Source organism: Rhinoderma darwinii, chromosome 5 (assembly GCF_050947455.1).
Source record: "Rhinoderma darwinii isolate aRhiDar2 chromosome 5, aRhiDar2.hap1, whole genome shotgun sequence".
In the NCBI taxonomy this organism is placed as follows: domain Eukaryota; kingdom Metazoa; phylum Chordata; class Amphibia; order Anura; family Rhinodermatidae; genus Rhinoderma; species Rhinoderma darwinii.
In genome coordinates, this window is record NC_134691.1 from 22,614,622 (window position 1) to 22,641,953 (window position 27,332).

A 27,332-nucleotide genomic window follows, 5' to 3' on the forward strand; every position below is an offset into this window, starting at 1 on the left:
GAGCCCCCACTACAGTGCGTCATACTGACCTACAAGAAACGGTTAACGCTAACCGCACAACATAATCGATCCTTGCAGAGAGAGAACCTAAAAATATAGTGACTCGTTTAGGGTATGTGCACACGATAACTGCAATTACATCTGAAATTACGGAGCGGTTTTCAGGAGAAAACGGCTCCTGAATTTCAGACGTAATTGCTCGTACTCGCGTTTTGCGGGGCGTCTTTTACGGCCATAATTTGGAGCTGTACTTCATTGGATTCAATGAAAAACCGCTCCAATTACGTCCCAAGAAGTGTCCTGCGCTTTACGATGTACTGTGCCGACGACCTGTCATTTTACACGTCGCTGTCAAAATACGGCGCGTAAAATTACAGCCTCGTCAAAAGAATTTGACGAGGCTGTCATTTTACGCGCCCTGTTTTGACCGCGACACGTAAAATGACAGGTCGTCTGCACAGTACATCGTAAAGCACATTGAAAGTAATGGGCAGATGTTTGCCGACGTATTGGAGCCATTTTTTCAAATGTAATTCGAGGCGTAAAACGCCTCCATTACGTCTGAAAATAGGTTGTGTGAACCCAGCCTTACAGTCCAGGTCCCCATATTTTAAGATCAATTTACTTCTAGGCACAATCTCGTTGCAACACATTCACTCCTGTTGCTATGAAAAATTATATATAATAAACGCCAACTTATGGGTACCCCAAAATGATGCCTAAAAAATCTGCAACTCAGATCTGCAAAAACCACAAGTCCTCGTGTAGCGACTTAGTCATGATAATAAAAAATAGTTCTTGCTGGTGGAAGGCGGGGAGGACAAAACTGAAAAACGATTGCAGTTCTTAACGCAGAAATGGGCTTGGTCCTTATGGGGTTAAAAAATATTTCTAGGAAATACTCTTGACGGTTCCGTGTATTCGTAGTCTTTTTTTCTAGTTGAAGCCCCGGCAAAGTCACATGGTGATCAGCTCCATTGTGTGACCTGCAGACCAATAACGCCGTGTTTTGCATTACAGCTGGCATCTGCCCTGGACTTGCCCTTACTGCGCATCAACCAGGCCAACAGCCCTGATCTCCTCAGCGTCTCTCAGTATTACTCTGGAGAGTTGGTGTCCTATGTCCGGAAGGTAAGTCGCCAATTTAGCCATCACTTGTAAATCTAACCACTATAAGGTAGGGACCTGGGATTAACGGTCTCCTCAAGTCAAACCCTTTCCATGTGCCCTATTAATGCATATGGTAGTCAAAGGGGGCTCACACTGTGCAAGAGTGGCTCCTACTCTGGCGCACCATCATTCACACGTGCGCCAATTCATTTGCATGGCTGGCATGTAATACTACATTTCTACCGCAGCAAGGGAAACGTATGGCGGAACGAAACTTTAATAATAGCTGATCGCTAGGGGTTCCAGGTGCCAGATCTGCTGCGCTCGGGGTTGGCGGTGTTTTAGAGAAGGGGTTGTCTTGATCAGACAACCCCTTCCGCTACATGCCGACATATGACAAGTATGCTCATCATCCGCAACAGCAAGTCATAGTGTCAACGCGAGATCTCAAGATAACCGGCGAGGGGTCTCGTTCTGAGATTGGATTCTGCCGTGGGGGATGCTGGACTAACCCTACCCAGAAGTGTGGGACCTGACTCCTCTGGGGGGGTCGGGTCATTCGCATAGTGAAAAGTAAGCTATATACTGAGGTATCATTTATTTTTATTATTTTTTTTATTTTTTAAATCAGATAATTTTTTTATTGAAGTTTCAGAATTATATAGTACAAAACATACTAAACAAACCCTATCCCAAACCCTCCCCCCAGGCACCGTCACAAAATTCCAAATTAGATAGTATATGATATAGAAATTGTACCAAATATCGAATACATTATTCACAAAATACAAGGTACATGGGACAGATCATTTTCCAAATGTCAAGTAGCTTAATCATCTACAAGCATGTATAATACAAAACAGATATAATATATGGCAGATCTTTAATCCTCCCTATTTCCCCCCTTCTCCTTATCCCACATCTATATACATAACCCCAATACCGTGTAAAGGCTGGCAGTCATACAGAGTCCCTGAATAAATTTTATAATACAGATTCCATTACCCCTACCCATGGTCCCCATATGGATTCAAATTTTTTAAGCGTTTTGCGCTTTACATAGACAACCTTCACTTTTGCAATGAATTCGCTCCTAGTCGGCGGGGCGCCTTGTATCCAATGTAGGGCAATTAGTTTTCTAGCTATATATAGCAACCTTACAATAGCCAACCGCTCCAAAGAGGAGGGTGGGGTGTCCATAATACATCCCAAAACGCATTCCATAGGAGTCCCTTGCAACACAGGTCCATAGGCCTCCTGAATCACCTTTAGTACATCCATCCAGTACGTGGTTAACTGTGGGCAGGACCACAACATATGCATATGGTCAGCCTCCTCTTCCGCGCATCTGGGGCATTTCGAGTCACTCCTTACCCCAATATGAAAAATAAATTTAGGAGTTCTGTATACTCTATGGATAATATATAATTGAGAAAGGCGCCCAGCCTCACTAAGAGAAATATTCGGAACTGCTTTCATAATATCTATCCATTGTTCTTCAGAGATGGGACCCATATCTCTTTCCCATTTTTTAGAAGCCATCAGGGGGTATTTATCAAAAAATTTACTGATCAACAACTGATAAATATGTGAAATAACCCCCGATGTGACACTCCCGGTATGTAAAACAGACAACACCCCATCTGCGTGTATTGCCAAATCCACCGCCTTCTTCTGGGCATCAAAAGCATGTCTTATCTGTAAGTATTGATAGAGGGAATTTCGAGGTAATTCAAACTCCTCTTGGATCTGTTGATAAGTTTTAAATACATCCTCCTGGAGCAACTGGGAGACATAAAGGATGCCTCTTGCTTTCCAACCCTCAAATCCTTCAAGAGAGAAGAATTCCGGAAGTGCCTTATTCCCCCATAAAGGTGTAAAAATTGTGCAAACCCCCATATCTCTAATAGCTCGGACTTTATCCCATACTTTACGCATTATTGTATATGTGGGAGTATTCCTGCCCGCCAACATAGTGACCTGCCTCCAAAACTGAGAATAGAACAGATGGTCCAAACTGTGCCTGTAGAATCGATCCATTGGATCCCTTTGATATAATTTCCCCCCACCCCTTAAAGTGCTGACATTGGGAGGCAAGAAAATATATCCAAGGGTTGGGTAGGGCCAGACCGCCGTCATGCTTTGCGCGCTGTAGAATTTCTAATCTAATTCTTGAGCGACCCTTCCGCCATATTAGGTCCCTAAAAAGTGCATTAATATAATAAAAGTTGCGTAATGAGATCCATACCGGGGAGTTATGTAAAATATACAATAATTGTGGCATTAGGATCATCTTAATAAGATTGACCCTACCCACAACTGTCAGATGTAATTTACACCAAGCCATTATTTTCATTTTAAATTTGACCAGAAGGGGTTGCAAATTGAGAGCAACATATTCAGAAGGGGAAGTCGAGATCTTGATCCCTAAATATTTAAGATGTTTAACGCATCCTACAGGTACCCCATGCACCCCTGGTATAGAGCACATTGAAGCCACAGGGAGCAGATGGGATTTATCCCAATTTATTTTAAACCCAGACAATGCCCCAAATTTCTCAATTAGGGATATTGTTTCTGCCAGAGAGCTACCCACATCCCCCAAGTATAGAAGCATTTTTATTATTTTTAATAATATATATTTAAATATTCTTAACTTCTTAAGGGGCTAATGGTTTTTCAAATAAAAAAAGGTCCTACAGGTCGTCGGTCCTCCTTTTTAAATATAAGTTCTAAAACATAAAATAATCTAGTCATATTTGTTATTCTCATGACCGTAATAACCTGTAAAATACGTTTTCTAAAATAATTAATTGGTGTATGGCGTAAAAATAAATAAAATAGAAATGGACTGCGGCTGAATGGCTTCCTGTATTAAATTCATATAAATTAAATGCTAATATATGTATCTGAATATGGCTATAAAATAAAGTACGGCTCGTCCTGCCTTGTACAGCTACATCATGACCACCAGAATGCAGAGGCAAAATAAAAACACTGCTCTTGTTCTAAAGGACCAAAAACGGCCCGGTCCTCAAAGGCTTAGGCTTCGTTCACATCTGCGTTGTGGCATCCGTTTTAGCGGATCCGTTGAAATAAAAAAAACGGACAGACTGAGTGCAACGGAAGGTATAATATGTTTGGTTTTCACAGATCCGTTTATTGGATCTGTCAAAAAACCGCATGGTTTTCTCTTTCTTTCAGTTTGTGTCCGTTTGTCATCCGTTATAACGGATCCGTTTTTATCTTTGCACCTTTCTTGCTTTCGTTTTTAGGCTTCGTCCACATCTGCGTCAGTGTTCCATTCTGACGTTCCGTCGGAGCTTCCTGTCCGAACGGAACCCAGACTAAAACAAACGGAAACCATAGGTTTCCGTTTGCATCACCATTGATTTTCAAATGTGACGGATCCGGTGCAAATGGTTTCTCATTTGTCAGCGTTGTGTAAGGGTTCAGTCATTTAGACTGAATCAATACGGTAGTCGACTGCGCTATTCATACCGTCAAAACGACGGAACCCTTACACAACGCTGACAAACGGAAAGCATTTGCACCGGATCCGTCACCATTGGAATCAATGGTGATGCAAACGGAAACCTATGGTTTCCGTTTGTTTTAGTCTGGGTTCCGTTCTGACGGGAAGCTCTGACGGAACTCCGGAACGGAACCCTGATGCAGATGTGGACAAAGCCTTAGTCGGAGTTCGTTAAACGTAATGCATAACTGATACAAACGGATGGCCTATCAGTTTGTATCCGTCATCCATTGACTTCAATGTTACAAAAAACTGAAAGCTCCTTTCCGTCAGGTTTCCGTAATTTTTGACGGAAACAATAGCGCAGCAGACTACCGTATTTCTTCTGTCAAAAAAACCGGAAACCTGGCAGAACGGAGCTTAACTGAGCACAACTGATGGAAAAAATAAAACCCATTGAAATCAATGATTTTTTTTGACGGAAACGTTAACTTCCGTTTTATGTAGCCCTCTGATGGATACACTAGAATGGAAGCCACAACGCAGATGTGAACGCAGCCTTACAGAGAGTTTCCACCAAAAAAAAATATATTAAATAAATAAAAATCACTAGTAAACAAGTCCTTGAGTTCCCAAAAAAAACATCGTCTTTAGGCTGGAGTTCTAGCTGTTTCTTGGGAAAGCTGAATAAGAAGCATTACAGCTCCCAGACTCTAATGTGAAATCTGCCCTATATCACTGAATGGGTATATAGATGATTGTTTTATTGCATTTTTTCCCTACAGGTTCTTCAGATCATTCCGGAGAGCATGTTTACATCTTTAGCTAAAATCATCAAGCTTCAGACCCATGATATAATAGAAGTGCCAACCCGCCTCGACAAGGATAAACTAAGAGACTACGCTCAGCTCGGGGCCAGATATGAGGTGAGTCGTGAATCCATCATGGGCTATAATTAAATACCTTGAGCGTAACATGGGTAATTTCTCTTGTGTGAACAAACAACTAGAAATTGCCTGTGTTCTGTATGTAGAATTAGAGATGTTATGGTTTTGCTTAATTAAAGTGTAACTAAACTTTTAAACACTTTTGACATGTCAGGACCCCCCCCCCCACCGATTGCTAAAACTAAGCAGCAGAAGCGACCTGGAAACAGCTGTGTCGCTTAGTTTCTGCTCGGTATGATTCGAAAAGCAGAACAAGTGGTGTACGGGCTCATAGACTTTTTCTTAAGCCCTTACACTGCTCCGAGGAAAGCTGAGCAGAAACAAAGCTGCTTCATTTTAGCAATCGGTGGGGGTCTAAGTGCTCAGGCCCCCACTGATCAAAACTTCTGACATGTCATAAGTTTTTAAAAAAGTTGAATTCCTCTTTAAGGTTATTCATTATGTTATGAAAATGTTTAGACTATTCCAATATACTTTCTATTTCAATTCCTCAATGTTTTCAATATCTCTGCTTGCTGTCATTCAATAGGAACCTTTATTGTTTCCAAAAATCTATCTAGGTCATGTGATCACATAGGTGCACTGCTCATTATTAGACACAGATCCAGTAACTATAACGAGTCGTTCACCTGTGTGTACATTACATGACCGGGATAGATTTTTATCCGCTGAAAGAAAACAATGAAGGTTCCTTAAATGACAGCAAGCAGAGATCTTCAAAATAGTGAGGAATTGATACCGAAATATATTGGAAAGTCCGTGGTGTCCGTCAGGCACCGGTGGTATCCGTCATACAGCGGGGCGGCATAGCGTCGTGGCTTCCATTTATGATACGAATCTACAATTCAAGTATGAACAGAGACTTGGATCTCAGAGTCAGTACTTAGGACATTTATTGCTTTCTTATGTTTCTCCTCAGGTCGCCAGGTTGACTCATGCAATTTCCATATTTACTGAAGGAATCCTAATGATGAAGACCACACTGGTTGGGATAATAAAGGTACGTAAAGGAAAAATTGTCTCAGTGGGCAAGGCCGTGTTTACACATTGTGTCAGTCCAGGTTTATCAGCAGATTACAAGCCTAAATCCTGACAGTATCCGCAGCAACTCCGCCGGCAATCATGTGAATAGGGGTTTATATGCCCCATTCATATGCTCTGGAAAAAAAATCAGCATGGAATAATGACCCCTCTGAGGATTTGAACTTCAGTGGCGCTAATCCACGTGCGAATTTGCATGCAGATCTGCCGCTGAAGCTTTCAGCTGCAGATTTCTGCTGCAGATTATCTGGATAATCAACAGTAGATCTGCTTCTGCAAATCCTGATTGTGTGAACATACCCTAAAAGTACGGTAAACCCGTGATCTGTACGTCTACTGAGCTCCGGCATCACATAGCTGTCAGGAGCCTGGTCTAATGGCCCAAAATGTCAGAGGCAGAAAAAACTGTGATCCTCAATGTACCCATGAGAATGAAGATTTATGGGGATTCTTGGTGTTTTCAGGTGGATCCTAAGCAGCTTCTGGAAGACGGGATACGCAAGGAGTTGGTGAAACGCGTGGCGTTGGCTTTACATAAAGGCCTCATCTTTAACCCCAGAGCTAAGGTTCTTACTGTGCATGACCTTGCTTCACCTCACCATATGTACTGCAGTGACTGACATCATGCCAGTTTAGATCAGAGGTCCCCAGCCTTAGGCCAGATTCAGACGGCCATAAGGCGGAAGGATTTGAGTGTTCTCCTTACGCAGCAATATTCGGCCCTCTTGCAGATGTACTAAACAAAACTTAGATTGCCAAAGAACCTTATGGTGATCTAAGTTCAGTTCAGTTGAAATGTGGGAGGTCCATGTATTGCGATCGTAAAATGCGCTTTTATTATGGCCGTCTAAAACCGGCCTAAAATATTTAATCTAAAGTGTGACAAAAATGGTGTATTTTGCTCCATGGGCTTTTCTTGTCATATGAACAATTGGCTAATGATGTCCCTTCAGTTTGCCACGCCAATAAGATTTAAGATGTAGCAGGATATTGTCATTCTTCTCACTCTGCAAGGTATGCAATATAGGTCTCATCCACAAAGAACAAAACTGTCCCTCTAGTTCCACCTATAGGTGACTATCCTGTAAGGACTTATTTACACAAACGGTTGTCAAATTGGCTGGGAAAAACTGAATTTTTTTACGCCCGATTTGCATCTGTGCGGGACAGTTTTTCACAGATCCCTCATAGACTTGAGTCTATTGAGGGATCCGGGAAAACAGGCAAAAAATAGGACACGTTCTATTTTTATCTCGGACCGGTCACAAGGTCCGTTTTAAACCGGCTATGTTAATAGTCCCGTAGCCATGCATTGATTTTAATGTAGCTGTGTGACGACTGTAAAAAAAAAAAACGTGCATCACACAGCCGATTATCCCGTTCGTGTGAATAAGGCCTTAGCCATTGTCGAACCCTTTGTAGAGCCTTAGAGGCTCTGTCACCAGATTATAAATGCCCTATCTCCTACATAATCTGATCGGCGCTGTAATGTAGATAACAGTGTTTTTTATTTTAAAAAACGATCATTTTTGACCAAGTTATAAACAATTTTAGATTTATGCTAATTCGTTTCTTAATAGACAACTGGGCGTGTTTTTACTTTTTACCAACTGGGCGTTGTGAAGAGAAGTGTATGACGCTGACCAATCAGTGACCAATCAGCGTCATACACTTCTCATTGTTCCAGCCCATTGTGCAGTGAAAGAACCTGGGCTGGAACAATGAGAAGTGTATGACGCTGCCACAGTGCCCTCTGTAGATGCTGCCGCTGTGCCCTCTGTAGATGCTGCCACAGTGCCTTCTGGGGATCCTTCTGGACCGGAATATGATATCAGTGGCAACCCCAGAGCCGGTGTCCCAGAGCAGAGCACTAGTATAGGAACTCTGGGGAAGCAACTGACATCAGTGTCCATATATGGACATGGATGTCAAGGGCAACCCCAGAGCTGGAGTCCTGGAGCAGTGCCCGCTTCTAGCACTCTACCTAGGATTCCAGCTCTGCTCCTGACATCACTGGGGCCCCTGCTCTGGGGAATCCCCTAACATCACTGTCGATGTATGGACAGTGATGTCAGAGGCTTCCCCAGAGGCCTGGGGCAGAGCCTATACTAGCGCTCTGCACGGGACTCTGGCTCTGGAGAAGCCTCAGACATCGCTGTCCATATGTGGACAGCGATGTCCGGGAATTCCACAGGGTCCTGGAGCAGAGCCTGCACTAGCGGCTATGTATCCCACGGGCCGCAGATGACAGCCTCATGGGCCGCGTGCTTGAGACCCATGAGTAGAGTATGAGATAACAATACTTCTTTTCTCTAACTCCAGCCCAGCGAGCTGCTTCCAAAGTTGAAAGACATGGCAGCCACCATGGATGGATTTCACCGCTCATTTGAGTACATTCAGGATTATGTCAGCATTTACGGCCTGAAGATTTGGCAGGAAGAAGTTTCCCGTATCGTGAACTATAACGTGGAACAAGAATGCAATAACTTCCTCCGCACCAAGGTCCAGTATTCCCAGCTGTATGTGTAATGTGAGAGATTGTATTTTAGAGAGGGGATTCCTAAATGGAGGGAAAAAATACGGATCACTAGAAGTAAACAATACGTTCCACTGTCAACTACCATGTGTGTCTATATATATATATAGCACACAAGAAGACAGCAGCACTCACATAATCCTTGATAAAGATCCTATTGTAGGATTGAAACGTTGCTGTTAGTTTGGATTGAATAAACCACCATTTTTTTCATGTTGGAGTGCTGCAAATTTTCTTCTGCTATATATATATATATATATATATATATAGTAAAATTCCATTAATTCGGCATGTGATGGTTTAGCACTAGTTTCTTCCACTGCACTGAAATAATCTGGCACCTCCGAATAGCAGAAGCTGATCAGAGAGAACCAATTATGAATAAATAAGAAGAATATTTTGTGTTGGGCGGTCCTCCTGGAGGTCCCCTGCCCTTACAAGTACTATTAATATGAATAGATTCAATTCATGACGGTTTTAAAGGGATTTAGCGAAGCTGCAGTGCCATCTTCTGCCAGTAGAGCGAGCTCTATACCCACATAACCCCAGGACATGTTGTTCCTTTCAGATTCAAGATTGGCAGAGCATGTACCAGTCCACACACATCCCCATTCCGAAGTTTCCACCTGTAGACGAGTCTGTGACGTTCATTGGACGACTGTGTCGTGAAATCTTGAGGATAACTGATCCCAAGTAAGTTAGGAGCATGGTGCCATGGTGATCTTCAGTTTATGATATCAAAAGCTGAACCCCCTTTCCCTGTGTGGGTAGTAATGAGGGTTCTCTACAAGAATCCCCCAGTTCTTTCACTTGGCCGCCAACTCTCCAGAATTTATACTGAGATGAGGATTATACAAACTCTGGATAAGATATTTAAAGGGGTTCTCCAGTTTTATTTAAAGTTCATTAATTCATTCAACCTTCTAAAATACTTTGTTTCAGTTCTTTACAGTATTGATGATTGCTACTTGCTGTCTCTGAATTGGCACACCAATTTATTTTACATTTGTAGGCCAAAAACCTGCCTTGACCTAGTCCTGCTCACACAACTGGGGGTTTGATAAACGGGAGGGGTCTGAGCATTTTTTATTTTATTTTTTATTTTATTTTTTATAATAATTTTTTTATTGTTGTTGAATTATATAGCAAAATATTCCATACTACATAACAAAAAAACTAAGAAAATGTTCAGAGTTAAAATTATATTAAACAAAATATTATGTAGTACATACACTATCCCAAAAGTCAATGCTGGAAAATCCACAATCGCCCCCTAAAACCCTGAAAAATATCACGTGGGGAGGTGAGAGAGAGGAAAAAAAATAATAATTACTCCTCAAACAACTACTAACACATTTTAAACCAGCCCTAAGGTCTTTTTTCCTCTTTACTTAGTGTCAAGTAATATGACCTTTCTAAAGGCATCACTCTATTCACCTCATGATGCCATTCTACTTCCCATGGGAAATCTTTTGAGATCCATTTATAAATGATAACCAATCCTGCCAGAAACAAAATCTTTCTAATTCGTTTGCTACAACCACAGTCTTTCAGAAGACCGGAGATGCCAAAAATAAATAGCATGGGTTCGATTGGAACCTCTTTCCGAATTAATTTAGAAATAGATGCCTCTACTCCACTCCAGTATCTGTGTAGGGGGTTGAACATGTTCACTGTCGCACATTAAAACTCTATGGGAGATACGGCAATAGCCGCGTGCTCTCAGTCCGCTGTTTCCATATTTCCCATAGAGTTGTATGGAGCAGTAGCACTAATTCATGGCCACATACAACTCCTTCCACTACGGACGAGCTGATGGGGACGAACGAAACCAAGAACAGAGAAGTGGAGCAATCCTCGGCTGATTATGTCTTCACACCCTTTTTTGCTATGTTATAAATCGCCCTGTTTGGGCTTCGTAGAGAATTACTTTACTATGTTCCTATAATCATTTGTTATAATAATGTATCCGGTGATTATCGCGTCTCGTCTGTACATTTCAGGGTGACTTGTTACATTGACCAGATGAACACTTGGTACGACTTGAGAACTCACCAAGAGGTGACCAACAACCATCTGTTCTCCGAGATCCAGGACTCGCTGGGGACGTTCGGTTTGAATGGCCTGGACCGGTTACTGTGCTTCATGATTGTGAAAGAACTGCAGGTAAGAAAACACACGTCCGCCTCTTAGCACAACATCAGCGGGACGTCGTTCCCACACAATGCCGTAAATATATGTCATCGTTGATGAGCCGTAGTGTCTACTTGATTAACCCCTTTTTGATACTTGACGTATAGTTACGTCCTAGCCGGGAAGGGGAAGTATGGAATGGGCTCCATACTCGGCACGTGTCATCTGTATTTTACAGCTGACCTTTCACTCCAACGCCGGGGTCCGAGAACTCACATTTTGGCCTGTTAACCACTTAATATAAACTGCGGAATCTAAGCCATTAGAACAGCCAGTCGTGGAGTGCTGATGGTTGTCATGCCAGCCTGGGGGCCTAATGAAGGCCCCGAGTTCTGTTATTCTTGTGCTCCTATTAAGCTCTGCTAGAGGCCGGGCTTAATAGGAGCCGGCAAGAATACACAATACCCTGCAGTACATTAGTATTGCAGTATATCGCTCAAGCGATCCAACAATCGCTGGTTCAAGTCCCCTAGGGGGGCTCCTAAAAAGAAAAGTACAAAAAAAGCTGTTCAAGGTGTTATTTTTATATATATATATCATTATTTATTTTTTTTTCCAGAACTTCCTCCGGTTATATCAAAGGGTCATTCTGAAGGACAAAACTTCTCAGGAAACACTTAGAGCTCTGCAGAAAGTCGTCAGCCCAATAAAGGGGATTATAGGTAAGTGACAAGACTTCAGCCCAGAGATATTTCGTGTTTGAACGTCCCACCATTCAAGCTCCATGGGGTGTAAGGCTCGAGAGTTATTGCGGCCAAAAACCACCGCCCCGGCTCTCCCTTAGCTGGTATTTTCTCATACTAAGGACCAAGGTGGCATGACATAAGCCTACCTGAGCATGTATCGCAGGGTAAGAGGCCACTGTGCTAGACGTGACTATTTGCAGGGACACAGCTCTAGGGGGTTTTGAGGCAGCAGTGTCACCTGGTGCCTATAAGGGGGTCCTAAGTCCCCTCTGATACATAAGAAGACTCCAGTATTATAATTGGCACATGGTAGCTGGGGGCCCTGTTACAGATTTTGCATTGGGGTCCAAGATCTTGAAGTTACACCTCTGGTTATTTGCCCCATGCAAACCTATCACAATAACCTGAGCTAACCGTGCACTGCGGCTTGTCCATCGCTCTGAACTATAAAACCAATAGAAACAGAGAATGTTGGAAATGACGGGATGTTGTGTGTTATTACGAAGCCGCTGTCAGAATCTTTTCTCCTGTTTCCTTGCAGCCAATTCTGCCAAAATCTATTCTTCTGCCATTACCAAAACTCAGAAGATCTGGGCCCCTTATCTAGATGCTATAATGAAGGTGAGTAATGTCATCAGTGTTTTAATGCAGTGGTCTCCAATAACCTGTGGCTATGAAAGGGGTATTCCTTGTTCAGCAAATGAAGGTTATTCTTTGCATGATGTTCGAATACTGTATTTTAAGATCTCTGTTTGTTGTCAATCAATAAGAACCTGCATTGTTTACTTCCAGCGAATAAATTCTATCCTGGCCATGTGATGGACACCGGGGTCTCTGCAAGACACGGCTCTGAAAACAGTAACGATCCCATCACTTGTGTCCATCACATGACCATGGACCGATGTTTATCCACCGGAAGTAATCAATGGAGGTTTATGTTGAATTACAGCAAGCAGAGATCTTGAAATCTATGAGAATTTGATACAGAAATTATTTCGGAGATCTGTATAATTTTTCATTATATTGAAGAACCTTTATTTGCTGAAACCAGAAGGCCCCTTTTAACCCCTTCGCACCTTGGCGCGCGCACGTCCAGATGAGCAGTATATTCGCTCACCAGGGTGTGCAGTTACGTCTGGTCCTCATGGGCTTCCTGTCAGAGTGACTGTCACGTCACGATGACAGTTGAAATACATTACACAATATAGGTAGTGTAATATATTCCAGCAGCGATCAGAGCTGCAAGTCTTCAAGTCCCCTAGTGGGACAAAAAAAAAGTAAATAAAAAAAAATAAATAAAAATGTTTTCTAAAAGTGCTAAGTGACATAAACAAGAACTGCTTCTTTTACTAGAAGTCTTTTATTCTAGGGAAAAATGTAAAACGTTAAAAAAAAAAAAAAAGTACACACATTTGGTATCACTGCGTTCGTAATAACCCAAAATATAATGCTAAGTTTGCCACACTGTGAACACTGCAAAAACAAAAAGGTAAAAAAAACTATGCCAAAATCACTATTTTTTTGGTCACCGTTCCTCCCAAAATATAGAATAAAAAGTGATCAAAAAGTCACATGTACTGCCAAATAGTACCAATAAAAACTACAAACCGTCCCACAAACAAGAAGCCTTTACTCCGCTTTTTTTACTAAAAAATAAAAAAGTTACGGCTCTCAGAATATGGCGACACAAAAAATTTATTATTTTATAAAAAAAGAGATTTTATTGCACAAACACTGCAAAACATAAAAAAAAACTATATACATACAGTATCGCCGTAAAAAAATGAATAAACAACATTGTCAAAATTGCTGGTTCTTGGTCGCATGTACCCCAAAATGGTACCTTGAAAACTACAGATTGTCCCACAATAAATAAGCCCTCACACGGCTCCGGTGCTGAAAAAAAATTTTTTTTTTTTTTAACAAATCGTTTTTACTTTGTAAAAGTACTAAAATATAAAAAAAAACGATATAAATTTGGTATCATCGTAATCTTATTTAGTCGCAGAAAAAAATTTAAGTTGTCGTTTTTACTGCACGGTGAAAGCCGTAAAAACGGAATCCAAAAAACACTAAAGAAATTGCCGTTTTTTTTCTTATTTCAGCCTGCAAAGAATTTTATTTTCAGTTTCCCAGTATATTAAATGATACTTTTAAATGGTGTCAATAGAAACTGCAACTCCTCCCGCAAGAAATAAGCCCTCACACCGCTCTATTGACCGAAAAATAAAAAAGTTATGGCTCTTGGAAAGCGGGGAGGGAAAAACAAAAAAGAAAAAGCAAAAAATGGATTAGTCTGGAAAGGGTTAATTAATTTCTAATAAATTATTTATGACCACATGTGGGGAACTGCTTTACAAATGTTGGGCGGCTTTTTCTCCCTTGTGAAAATGAAAAAATTCAACATTTTTGTGAAAATAATGTTGATATTCGTGGCCTAATTCTAATAAATGATGCAAAAGACCTGTGGGGTCTAAATGCTCAGTATACCCCTAGATAGATTCCTTAAGGGGTTTAGTTTCCCAAATGGGGTCACTTTTGTGGGATTTCCACTGTTTTGGTCCCTGCAGTGCATTGCAAACGCGACATGGCACCGAAAACTATTCCAGCAAAATCTGGGCTCCAAAATCCAAATGGCGCTCCTTCCCTTCTGAGCCCTGCATTGGGACCAAACAGCAGTTTATTAACACATATGGGGTATTGCTGTAATCGGGAGAAATTACTTTACAAATGTTGGGTTGTTTTTTTCTCCCTATATTCCAAGTGAAAATTAAAAATGTATACAAAATAGATTTTCATCAACTGTGGAGTCAAAATGCTAACTATATGCCTAGATAAATTCGTTGAGATGTGTAGTTTCCGAAATGGGGTCACTTTTGGGGGGTTTCCACTGTTTTGGCACCACAAGACCTCTTCAAACCGGACATGGTGCCTAAAATATATTCTAATAAAAAGGAGTCTCCAAAATCCACTAGGTGCTCCTTTGTTTTGGTGTTTCAGTCCATTATCACACTAGGGCCACATGTGGGATATTTCTAAAAACTGCAGAATCTGGGCAATAAATATTGAGTTGCGTTTCTCGGGTAAAACCTTCTGTGTTATAAAAAAAAACGTATTACAAATTTATTTTGGCAAAAACAATGAAATTTGTAAATAACACCTCTAATTTGCCTTAATTCCTGTGAAACGCCTAAAGGGTTACAACACTTTCTGAATGCGGTTTTGGATACTTTGAGGGGTGTAGATTTCAAAATGGGGTGATTTATAGGGATTTTCTAACATATAAGGCCCTCAAAGCCACTTCAGTAGTGACCTGGCCCCTGTCTTTTAAAGTTTTCTTGAAAATGTGAGAAATCGCTGCTAAAGTTCTAAGCCTTGTATCATCCTAGAAAAATAAAAATGTTCAAAAAACGATGCAAATATAAAGTAGACATATGGGATATGTAAACTAGTAACTGTTTTGTGTGATATTACTATCTGTTTTGCAAGCAGATACTTTTAAATTAAACAATTTTTTAATTTTTGCACATTTTCTCTAAATTTTGGTGTTTTTCACAAATATTAGGTAAAAGCGTTCCAAAGTTATTACCACATAAAGTGACACATGTCAGATTTGAAAAAATTGGCTTCATCCTCAAGGCCAAAACAGGCTCAGTCCTGAAGTGGTTAAGCTGTTGTGAAACTACAAGTTACAGCATGCCATGAAAACTGCCTTGGCATCATAACCGCCAAAGTACAAATGCTTTATTAGGGCAAAAGAGGTCACAGATGGGGAGTCCCTGCTCAGGATTGGCTTTCGCTGTGCGGGACCAGGTTTTGCATGATCTTACATTGAATTCTGTATGAATAATGTGTACGCGCCCGCAGCTTACCACGGTGATCGCAGCTGATTGCCTGAGGTTTCCAGTAGGCAGACCCCTAGCAATCCACTCAGCATCTGCCAGCGTTTAAAGAAATTTTCCGAGATTGGCAAAGGGGGGAAATGTCATAAAACAATAAAAGACCCAATTACTCATCTGACAAATCCCCCGGTGACCTCCGCGATAGACGGCACGGTATGTTCACATGGCTTATTTTCGGCCGTTTTTCAGGCCGTAAATGGCCGAAAAGCGTCCGGAAAATCGTAAGCAGAACGCCTCCAGACATCTGCCCATTAATTTCAATGGGAAAAACGGCGTTCTGTTTTTATACACGACTGTTTTCCATTGACTCTATAGAAAAACAGTTCAAAAAACGCAGCGAAAAACGCTACTTGCTTAAAAAAACGGCTGAAAACCAGGAGCTGTTTTCCCTTGAAAACCGCTCCGTATTTTCAGACGTTTTTTGCGAAGCGTGTGACCATAGCCTTATTGTTTTATGGCACCCCACTCCTTGGCCAGATTTTGCAGATCTCCGAAAACTCTTTAAGGAGCTGCCAGACCAGAAGTGAATTTTCCTGATGAGGACAAACCCTTCAAAGCCAAGTTCAGGCTCGTAGTTTGGGTGCAATCCATCCAGCAAGGGTGAAAGTTATCTCCGCATCTCTCTCAATCCCGCCCTCTCTGTTGCTCACCAGAAGGTGGCGCCAGCTAGGTGCAATGACTTGGCGCAGGCCGCAGTTATAGGAGAAGATTTCTCTCATGTAATAAGTAAGCTTTGTCGTTGCAGGTTGGACAGATGCAGATTTTACGGCAGCAAATTGCAAATGAATTAAATTACTCCTGTAAATTTGATTCCAAACACCTTGCGGCAGCTTTGGACAACTTCAATGAGTAAGAGAGGAGGACTTCAGAAAGTTGTATTTGTATCCACCGTAAATACTGTCGGTTAATGCTGTCGTATATCTTCACCAATATAATCCTCCGAGCGAGATTTCCTTCACATGTTATAATCTGATCCCATAGATCCAGGCCGAGGGTCACAATTCTGAAACTGTCAGGGTCTGGATTGTTCTATTTAATTATGACATTTTATTTGCACTGGCAGGTATTAGCTGATACCGCAATTACATGGTGAGAGCGGATCTGTCAGGTCTCCTATTTGAGAGCAGCATAAGATAGAGGGAGGGGGTGACGCTGAGCTCGGGGATATATCGTTTTCTATTCTCTCCGGACTGCAGCGTGTCCCCCTCCCATCCTATGCTGACCTCAAATAGGAGATCTGCCGGATCCACTTTTTTCCCACAATCAACATTTATCACCTATCTATAGGATGAGAGATAATTGTTAGATCACTGGGATCCCCATATGTCAGAGGTCTGGAGTCCTCACAATCCTATAGATCTCTATAGGAGCGACAGAAACAGCCGCTCTCACTCTGCTGTTTCCATTGCAGCCATAAAGATGACATCACAACGCAATGATTTTAGGCTATGCAGCACCTCCCCTCCATTGCTTATAGGGTGGTCTGAGATGATCCCTGTATATTCTGCTGGCGCTTTATTATAGACCACAGTAGTGTCTTTTGGATGGAGCTGGTGGTCCGAAGTGTCAGGATTTGGTCATTAAATAATAATCTTACTCATTGCTGCTTTTTTCCTTGGTCCATCCCAGAGCCATTTTATCAGACATACAGGCACATTACAAGGACCCATCCCTGCCGTGCCCCAAAGAGGACAACACCCTCCTATATGAGATCACAGCCTACTTAGAAGCTGCGGGGACTCACAACCCCCTGAACAAGGTGACCCTGACCACGTCCTCCTGATAAGAATTCTATTCCTTCTTCTTCTAGTTTCTCAGGGTGACCTCAGAATGTTTCTTGTCTTCCAGATTTACATCACCACGAAGCAGTTGTCCTTCTTTCCCATTGTCAACTTCTTATTCCTGATCGTTCAGTTACCCAAGTTGCAGTACAACAAAAATCTAGGTAATGTTGTTCTCACCATTGAAATCAATGGTGATGCAAACGGAAACTTATGGTTTTGTTTGTTTCAGTTTGGATTCCGTTCATGGGTTCCCTGAAGGAAAGGTGCGACGGAACCCATGAACGGAATCCCGACAGAGATGTGAACGAAGCCTAAGTTGGTTACAGACCACAAATCGTCTTGTTTGGCCACACCCATTATTAATAGGCCACACCCCATGCTCTCCCCACCCCTGCTTCACAAAATAAGGACCTTAAAAGCATCTGATGGTGGTTGATGCAGCTTTTTGGTGTTAACCACTTCAGAACTCGGTCCTTAAACTTGCACTATATTACGTTTACAGAATGGGTTAAAGCCGAGCGCCCAGCAGCGTAATGTTGGCGTCACCGCTACGGTCTTCTCTAATATTACATACACCGTGCTCAATATAGAACAGAGGCGCCTGGATTTCCATTTTTTTTTTTTGTATATGAGCATATTTATTGCATAAAGACAAATTCTGTAACTTTCTAATATACTTTGTTTTTCAAGATCTCTGCTTGCTGTCAGTGAGAGGGAACATTCTTGTTTATGTTGAGAGGCTAAAAACCTGTACACTTCCAATTATACTTCCCAGTAAAATGCTGTTCCAGTGCCCATGGCTTCGGTCTTAAAGAGGCTCTGTCACCACATCACAAGTGGCCTATATTGTACATAATGTGATCGGCGTTGTAATGTAGATTACAGCAGTGGTTTTTATTTAGAAAAACGATCATTTTTGACGGAGTTATGACCTATATTCGCTTTATGCTAATGAGTTTCTTAATGGACAACTGGGCGTGTTTTACTTTTTGACCAAGTGGGCGTTGTGGAGAGGAGTGTATGACGCTGACCAATCAGTGACCAATCAGCATCATACACTTCTCCCCATTTATTTACACAGCACATAGTGATCTAGCTAGATCACTATGTGCAGCCACATACACATTAACGTTACTCCAGTGTCCTGACAGTGAATATACATTACCTCCAGCCAGGACGTGATGTCTAGTCAGAATCCTGACACTTCTGTAGCGTCTGTGTGAGATTTACAGCACAGCAAGCGTAATCTCGCGAAATTACGATATAACCTGTCATTTAAAACGAGATTACGTTTGCCTTGCTGTAAATCTCACACAAACGCTACAGAAGTGTCAGGATTCTGAATAGACATGACGTCCTGGCTGGAGGTAATGTATATTCACTGTCAGGACACTGCAGTAACGTTAATGTGTGTGTATGTGGCTGCACATAGTGATCTTATTACATCACTATGTGCAGTGTAAATGAATGGAGAGAAGTGTATGACGCTGATTGGTCACTGATTGGTCAGCGTCATACACTTCTCTCCACAACGCCCACTTGGTTAAAAAGTAAAACACGCCCAGTTGTCCATTAAGAAACTCATTAAGCTAATATAGGTCATAACTCCGTCAAAAATGATGGTTTTTCTAAATAAAAAACACTGCTGTAATCTACATCACAGCGCCGATCACATTATGTAGAAGATAAGCCACTTATAATATGGTGACAGAGCCCCTTTAAGATTTCTTGACGTTGTCCTCACAACCATAGCGGACACTTTTCAGGGATTTTGTGTCATGTCACATGACCTCACTATGGACATATCAACATGTTAAAATGTTCATACTTACAGGGAAACTCCAGTTAAAATTATTGTCATAGGTACATGCTTGATCACATTGGTGAAGTCTATGAGCTCAGACCACCACTGATTTCCTGAATGAACGGCTCTGTAGACGGATCAAACCTCTTTACCACTTCTCAGAGATTTGTTACTGGAAGTCACACACAGCGTTGTAAGAACACTGCCATTGATGTGAATGAACCAAGGTTTAGGATCTGTTCACACTTGGCTTTTCCCTACGTTTGGGGTATACAAATGCTCCTATAGGGTATAATGTATGTTTTTGTCAATGGATGACATGCAACTTTTTGGCATATGGTTTCTTAGGTCGAAGTGCACGTCTGTCCTATACAGTGGCAGTATTTCCTGACATAAACGCCAACCGCAGAGTATAAACCAGATGTGAACAGAGCCCTAGAATAATATAGCATATCAGACAATCCTTATGACTGGATTTTCCCTGTAGTCACATCACCATTAGATGGCGCCATTTTATATATATATATATATATATATTTTCTTTGGGGGTTTTAGATCCCACGCTGTTTTTCTCTTAGAATATTTTGTACTAGACCCTCGCCTCACCATCACATGCGCCATTCATCGGTTGTATTAATTTTAAAAGGGATTTTATGAAGCGCAGTCGATGATATACAATACCTGCTAGAGACATTGATATGACTGTGCCTCATTGCCAGGTATGACATGCCGGAAGCCGGCAGACGCCATTGACTGGCCACCATTAGTACTTGGCCTCCTGACGTTGCTGAAGCAGTTCCATTCCCGATACACTGAGCAGTTTCTGGCTCTGATTGGGCAATTCATTCGTTCTTCGATGGAGCAAAGCACAAGGTGAAACCGCCGCAACCATAGTCTGAACCCCAACCAATCAAAAGGTTTATTACCCCATCTGCACTGTGTTACTACATGGACGGCCTGATTAGTTTTGTTTTCGCTTACAGCCAGAAAATTCCAGAGATGCCGGCAGACATGGTTGGTGCACTCATGTTCCTAGAAGATTATGTTCACTTCACTAAGCTGCCTAGGAGGGTAAGTGTGTGTAATATATATATATTAGTGTGTGCGTGTATATGTGGGTTTTTTTTTTTAACCCTTTCCCAGATTTGCACTTACATGTCTGTCACCAGCAGGACTAATTTATGTAACACATATAGCTTGACAGTTGTACACCTGCATTTATGGCCAAGATTGGAGAATCCTTAGATCCGAGTCATCTTGACAGATCCTCTATACTGCACCACACAGGAGAGCTGACATATCCTCTATACTACACCACACAGGAGAACTGACAGATCCTCTATACTACACCACACAGGAGAGCTGACAGATCCTCTATACTACACCAGACAGGAGAGCTGACAGATCCTCTATACTACACCACACAGGAGAGCTGACAGATCCTCTATACTACACCAGACAGGAGAGCTGACATATCCTCTATACTACACCACACTGGAGAGCTGACAGATCCTCTATACTATACCACACAGGAGAGCTGACAGATCCTCTATACTATACCACACAGGAGAGCTGACAGATCCTCTATACTACACCACACAGGAGAGCTGACAGATCCACTATACTACACCACACAGGAGAGCTGACAGACCCTCTATACTACACAGGAGAGCTTGCAGACCCTCTATACTACACAGGAGAGCTGACAGATCCTCTATACTACACCACACTGGAGAGCTGACAGACCCTCTATACTACACCACACAGGAGAGCTGACAGATCCTCTATACTACACCAGACAGGAGAGCTGACAGATCCTCTATACTACACAGGAGAGCTGACAGATCCTCTATACTACACCACACTGGAGAGCTGACAGACCCTCTATACTACACCACACAGGAGAGCTGACAGATCCTCTATACTACACCAGACAGGAGAGCTGACAGATCCTCTATACTACACCACACAGGAGAGCTGACATATCCTCTATACTACACCACACAGGAGAGCTGACCTCTCCTCTATACTACACCACACAGGAGAACTGACAGATCCTCTATACTACACCACACAGGAGAGCTGACAGATCCTCTATACTACACCACACAGGACAGCTGACAGATCCTCTATACTACACCACACAGGAGAGCTGACAGATCCTCTATACTACACCAGACAGGAGAGCTGACATATCCTCTATACTACACCAAACTGGAGAGCTGACAGATCCTCTATACTATACCACACAGGAGAGCTGACAGATCCTCTATACTATACCACACAGGAGAGCTGACAGATCCTCTATACTACACCACACAGGAGAGCTGACAGATCCACTATACTACACCACACAGGAGAGCTGACAGACCCTCTATACTACACAGGAGAGCTTGCAGACCCTCTATACTACACAGGAGAGCTGACAGATCCTCTATACTACACCACACTGGAGAGCTGACAGACCCTCTATACTACACCACACAGGAGAGCTGACAGATCCTCTATACTACACCACACAGGAGAGCTGACAGATTATCTATACTACACCACACAGGAGAACTGACAGATCCTCTATACTACACCACAGAGGAGAGCTGACCGCTCCTCTATACTACACCACAGAGGAGAGCTGACCGCTCCTCTATACTACACCACACAGGAGAACTGACAGCTCCTCTATACTACACACAGGAGAGCTGACAGATCCTCTATACTACACACAGGAGAGCTGACAGCTCCTCTATACTACACCACACAGGAGATCTGACAGCTCCTCTATACTACACCACACAGGAGAACTGACAGATCCTCTATACTACACCACACAGGAGAGCTGACAGATCCTCTATACTACACCACACAGGAGAGCTGACAGATCCTCTATATTACATTATACTGGGGAACTGACAAATCCATAAGTATGACATTGTATTTTGTTATTTTAACACACAATTTGTTTTTCTGGGGCTATAAACACCCTTTATTGGGGTTGTATAACCGCTATAAAACATGCACTAGTACTGTTATCTTCTATATAAAGCAGTTGTTTACCCAGAACAACAAATCCCTTGTAAAATCATGACACTGTTGTGGAAATTTTAGTTCTCTTTATCCCCTTCAGCCACTAGGGGGAGCAGTGTTATACATTGCTTACGCTGTCTATACTGTATATGGGAGTATGTGTCTCTGATGATTTCATGTTTCCACACAGTGAGCAGCATGGACCCTCTGCTACTGCGTTTCTGCTTACACCTCTACTAATGGTTCTCACTCGCCGCGTTTGTTCCTCTTGCAGGTGGTGGAGGCTCATGTGCCCAACTTCATCTTTGATGAGTTTAGGACTGTCCTTTGAAGAGATGACTAAGGAGCTTTCATCCTCTTCCCGTGAGCGGCGGCTATGCAGCAGTCCAGGCCTGTGACCGGTCTGTGTAATTTTACTGGTTAAAGTGAATGTCGGAGCTGGTGACTAGTCGGCCAGTCTGTAGTCTGATTAACCCTCGTAGACCTAATACCCCCTCTCCAGAAAAACCTCTCTGTAATTGCACTTACCCACATGGATGTTCATCTCTAAATGACTTTTGGGCAATAAACTAACACAGTTTTCATAATAAAATTATACATGTGTCCTGTTTGTTTCCAAGTATTTCTCTAAATACAAGTGGAAACTGGTATAAGGTTTTTAAAGGGTTTAATAAGGACATGACATCTTAATATATCTTTATAGCAGTCTGAGCTAAGATTTTAAAACCGAGCTCCAAATATCCTGGATAGACATAGCCAGCATATTTAAATCACCAGCGGGCACCGCATAAATGTCGCCGCATACCCTGAAAAGCACAATCTGAACACAAAACACAATCGGGTATGTATATGTGGCGAGAAAAAATGTCATGAGATAACTATGTATATTACAAATGTACGTTTTTATTAGATGTAATAACACCGCATGAAAAGATGATAAACATTTAAAATAGCATCAACATGCTACAAGAAATCTCTGAGGGGGTAGCCACCCTGATAAGTGGCAAACAATCCAAAGCCCCCGCAATACCACCCAATCCCCTAGATATGCGGTCCTAATATATACGCATACAAATGTTGCATCAAACCGACATAATTACGTGATATGTCAAGAGGGGAGAAGGGGACTGAATGCCCCACGCGTATCGCCACAATGTGGCTTCCTCAGGGGTTATTTTTGCGAAGGGGTGTAACCATACTTATATAGGCCTTTAATGACTTACAATAATGTGCACCTTTTGGCGCATTTACCTCTCTCCGGTGGACAACATGTGGATCCCAGGTCGGCGTCCGCTCGGGCGCACTGCGTACGCGCCGGAACGACGGCTACGTGATGCGGTCCCCAGCGCATGCGCAGCCTTCCGAGCGAAAGCCGGCATGACCGCTGTGTGAAGCGGAGTCTGCCCGCCGAGAGTGCGCACGCGCCCGACTGTCCCCATGATGTCATGGTACGGCTATCCGCGCATGCGCCACCCAGAGCGGCAGTGACAGAAGCCAAGCGCCTGAGGCGGCACCGCCATGCTCACACGCCAAGAACTTTCATAGCCAGCATGTTATGTTTTAAATCTTCCTGCAGCCACCACTAGAGGGAACTAAGGAGCTTACTGCATGCTGTCTTATTATTGAGTTCTATGTATAACGGTATGCACTAAGCTCCCTCTGGTGGTGGCTGCGGGTAGACCTAATATGATATGAAATTCAGTATCCGTATTTAAGGGTGAGCATTAAGTCTGGTTAAAGGGTTCCTACCTTTTTCATACTGCAGATCCTGCTGATGCCAAAAGGCCCCATGATCAGTGGTTATCTGCAGGCCTTCTATGTAAGGCCCCATGAACACGACCATAGAATTTGTCCGTAATTGCGGACCATAAAAAAATTTGTATGGGAGCATGGGCTGTTTTTATTAGAGGACTTGAGAGGCTCCCTAATCTGCTCTTGGCCTTTGGTAGGGGCCTATTTAGAGGAAACCCCTCCATTAACTCAACATGATATAATAGATGATATAAATAGGGCTGTATGCCAGCACATACTCTGGGCATCAGCAGTATATGTGAATTTGCTGCAGCTGTACTTGTTGTGCTACAGGGAATGGTCAAGAATCAAACTCAGAGTGTATAGATGATGTACTCCTCACAGATTACATACACCCTGAAGTACTCCGCACATATTACATATACCCTGAAGTACTCCGCACATATTACATATACCCTGATGTACTCCGCACAGATGACATATACCCCGATGTACTCCGCACAGATTACATATACCCTGATGGACTCCGCACAGATTACATATACCCTGATGGACTCCACACAGATTACATATACCCTGATGTACTCCACACAGATTACATATACCCTGATGTACTCCGCACAGATTACATATACCCTGATGTACTCCGCACAGATTACATATACCCTGATGTACTCCACACAGCTTACATATACCCTGATGTACTCCTCACAGATCACATATACCCTGATGTACTCCGCACAGCTTACATATACCCTGATGTACTCCGCACAGCTTACATATACCCTGATGTACTCCGCACAGTTTACATATACCCTGATGTACTCCGCACAGTTTACATATACCCTGATGTACTCCGCACAGATTACATATACCCTAATGTACTCCGCATAGTTTACATATACCCTGATGTACTCTGCACAGTTTACATATACCCTGATGTACTCCGCACAGATTACATATACCCTGATGTACTCTGCACAGTTTACATATACCCTGATGTACTCCGCGCAGTTTACATATACCCTAATGTACTCCGCATAGTTTACATATACCCTGATGTACTCCGCACAGATTACATATATCCTGATATACTCCTCACAGATTACATCTACCCTGATGTACTCCACACAGTTTACATATACCCTGATGTACTCCGTACAGCTTACGTATACCCTGATGTACTCCGTGCAGCTGACGTATATCCTGATGTACTCCGCGCAGCTTACGTATACCCTGATGTACTCCGCGCAGCTTACGTATACCCTGATGTTCTGCACACAGATTACGTATACCCTGATGTTCTGCACACAGATTACGTATACCCTGATGTACTCCGCACAGTTTACATATACCCTGATGTACTCCGCAGTTTACATATACCGATGTACTCCGTACAACTTGCATATACCCCGAAGTACCCCGCACAGATTACATATACCCTGATGTACTCCGCAGATTACATATACCCAGATGTACTCCGCAGATTACATATACCCTGATGTACTCCGCAGATTACATATACCCTGATGTACTCCTCACAGATTACATATACCCTGATGTACTCCTCACAGATTACATATACCCTGATGTACTCCACACAGATTACATCTACCCTGATGTACTCCACACAGTTTACATATACCCTGATGTACTCCGTACAGCTTACGTATACCCTGATGTACTCCGTGCAGCTGACGTATACCCTGATGTACTCCGCGCAGCTTACGTATACCCTGATGTACTCCGCGCAGTTTACGTATACCCTGATGTTCTGCACACAGATTACGTATACCCTGATGTTCTGCACACAGATTACGTATACCCTGATGTACTCTGCACATATTACATATACCCTGATGTACTCCGCACAGTTTACATATACCCTGATGTACTCCGCAGTTTACATATACCGATGTACTCCGTACAACTTGCATATACCCCGAAGTACCCCGCACAGATTACATATACCCTGATGTACTCCGCAGATTACATGTACTCCGCAGATTACATATACCCTGATGTACTCCGCAGATTACATATACCCAGATGTACTCCGCAGATTACATATACCCTGATGTACTCCGCAGATTACATATACCCTGATGTACTCCGCAGATTACATATACCCTGATGTACTCCGCACAGATTACATATACCCTGATGTACTCCGCCCAGCTCACATATACCCTGATGTACTCCTCCCAGCTCACATATACCCTGATGTACTCTGCCCAGCTCACATATACTCTGATGTACTCTGCCCAGCTCACATATACCCTGATGTACTCTACCTAGCTCACATATACCCTGATGTACTCCGCACAGCTCACACATATACCCTGATGTACTCCGCACAGCTCACATATACCCTGATGTACTCCGCCCAGCTTACATATACCCTGATGTACTCCGCCCAGCTTACATTTACCCTGATGTACGCCGCACAACTTACATATACCCTGATGTACTCCGCCAAGCTCACATATACCCTGATGTACTCCGCACATATTACATATACCCTGATGTACTCCTCACAGATTACATATACCCTGATGTACTCCGCACAGCTTACATATACCCTGATGTACTCCGCACAGCTTACATATACCCTGATGTACTCCGCACATATTACATATACCCGGATGTACTCTGCACAGCTTACATATACCCGGATGTACTCCGCACAGATTACATATACCCTGATGTACTCCTCACAGCTTACATATACCCTGATGTACTCCGCACAGCTTACATATACCCTGATGTACTGCGTCCAGCTTACATATATCCTGATGTACTCCACACAGCTTACATATACCCTGATGTACTCCTCACAGATTACATATACCCTGATGTACTCCGCACAGTTTACATATACCCTGATGTACTCCTCACAGATTACATATACCCTGATGAACTCCGCACATATTACATATACCATGATGTACTCCACACAGTTTATGGTGCAACAGGCTACCTTGCCTAATTTTGCACTGCCGTAACCTGAGAATACAAACATTGTTCTGGAAGCATAGCCATTCATGTGTTCTTTGTTTGAACACTCTTATCATTAAT

At 42.6% G+C, this 27,332-nt stretch overlaps 1 protein-coding gene across 2 annotated transcripts in view; it reads left to right on the forward strand.

Moving 5' to 3' along the window:
• WASHC5 (WASH complex subunit 5) overlaps positions 1–23,094 on the forward strand; it is a 44,717-nt gene extending 21,623 nt beyond the window's left edge. Inside the window, exons 15-29 of one of the 2 annotated variants that reach the window (XM_075825734.1) lie at positions 1,021–1,131; positions 5,371–5,511; positions 6,452–6,532; positions 7,038–7,139; positions 8,896–9,075; positions 9,678–9,802; positions 11,113–11,275; positions 11,862–11,964; positions 12,530–12,609; positions 16,636–16,739; positions 17,520–17,649; positions 17,739–17,835; positions 20,198–20,351; positions 20,462–20,549; positions 22,777–23,094. In XM_075825734.1, the coding sequence (XP_075681849.1) occupies positions 1,021–1,131; positions 5,371–5,511; positions 6,452–6,532; positions 7,038–7,139; positions 8,896–9,075; positions 9,678–9,802; positions 11,113–11,275; positions 11,862–11,964; positions 12,530–12,609; positions 16,636–16,739; positions 17,520–17,649; positions 17,739–17,835; positions 20,198–20,351; positions 20,462–20,549; positions 22,777–22,833 (1,716 nt within the window). In that variant the 3' untranslated portion in view covers positions 22,834–23,094. The remainder of the gene's footprint in view (positions 1–1,020; positions 1,132–5,370; positions 5,512–6,451; positions 6,533–7,037; positions 7,140–8,895; positions 9,076–9,677; positions 9,803–11,112; positions 11,276–11,861; positions 11,965–12,529; positions 12,610–16,635; positions 16,740–17,519; positions 17,650–17,738; positions 17,836–20,197; positions 20,352–20,461; positions 20,550–22,776) is intronic. The other variant, XM_075825735.1, reaches the window with a different exon arrangement.
• Positions 23,095–27,332: the final 4,238 nt, after the last annotated feature.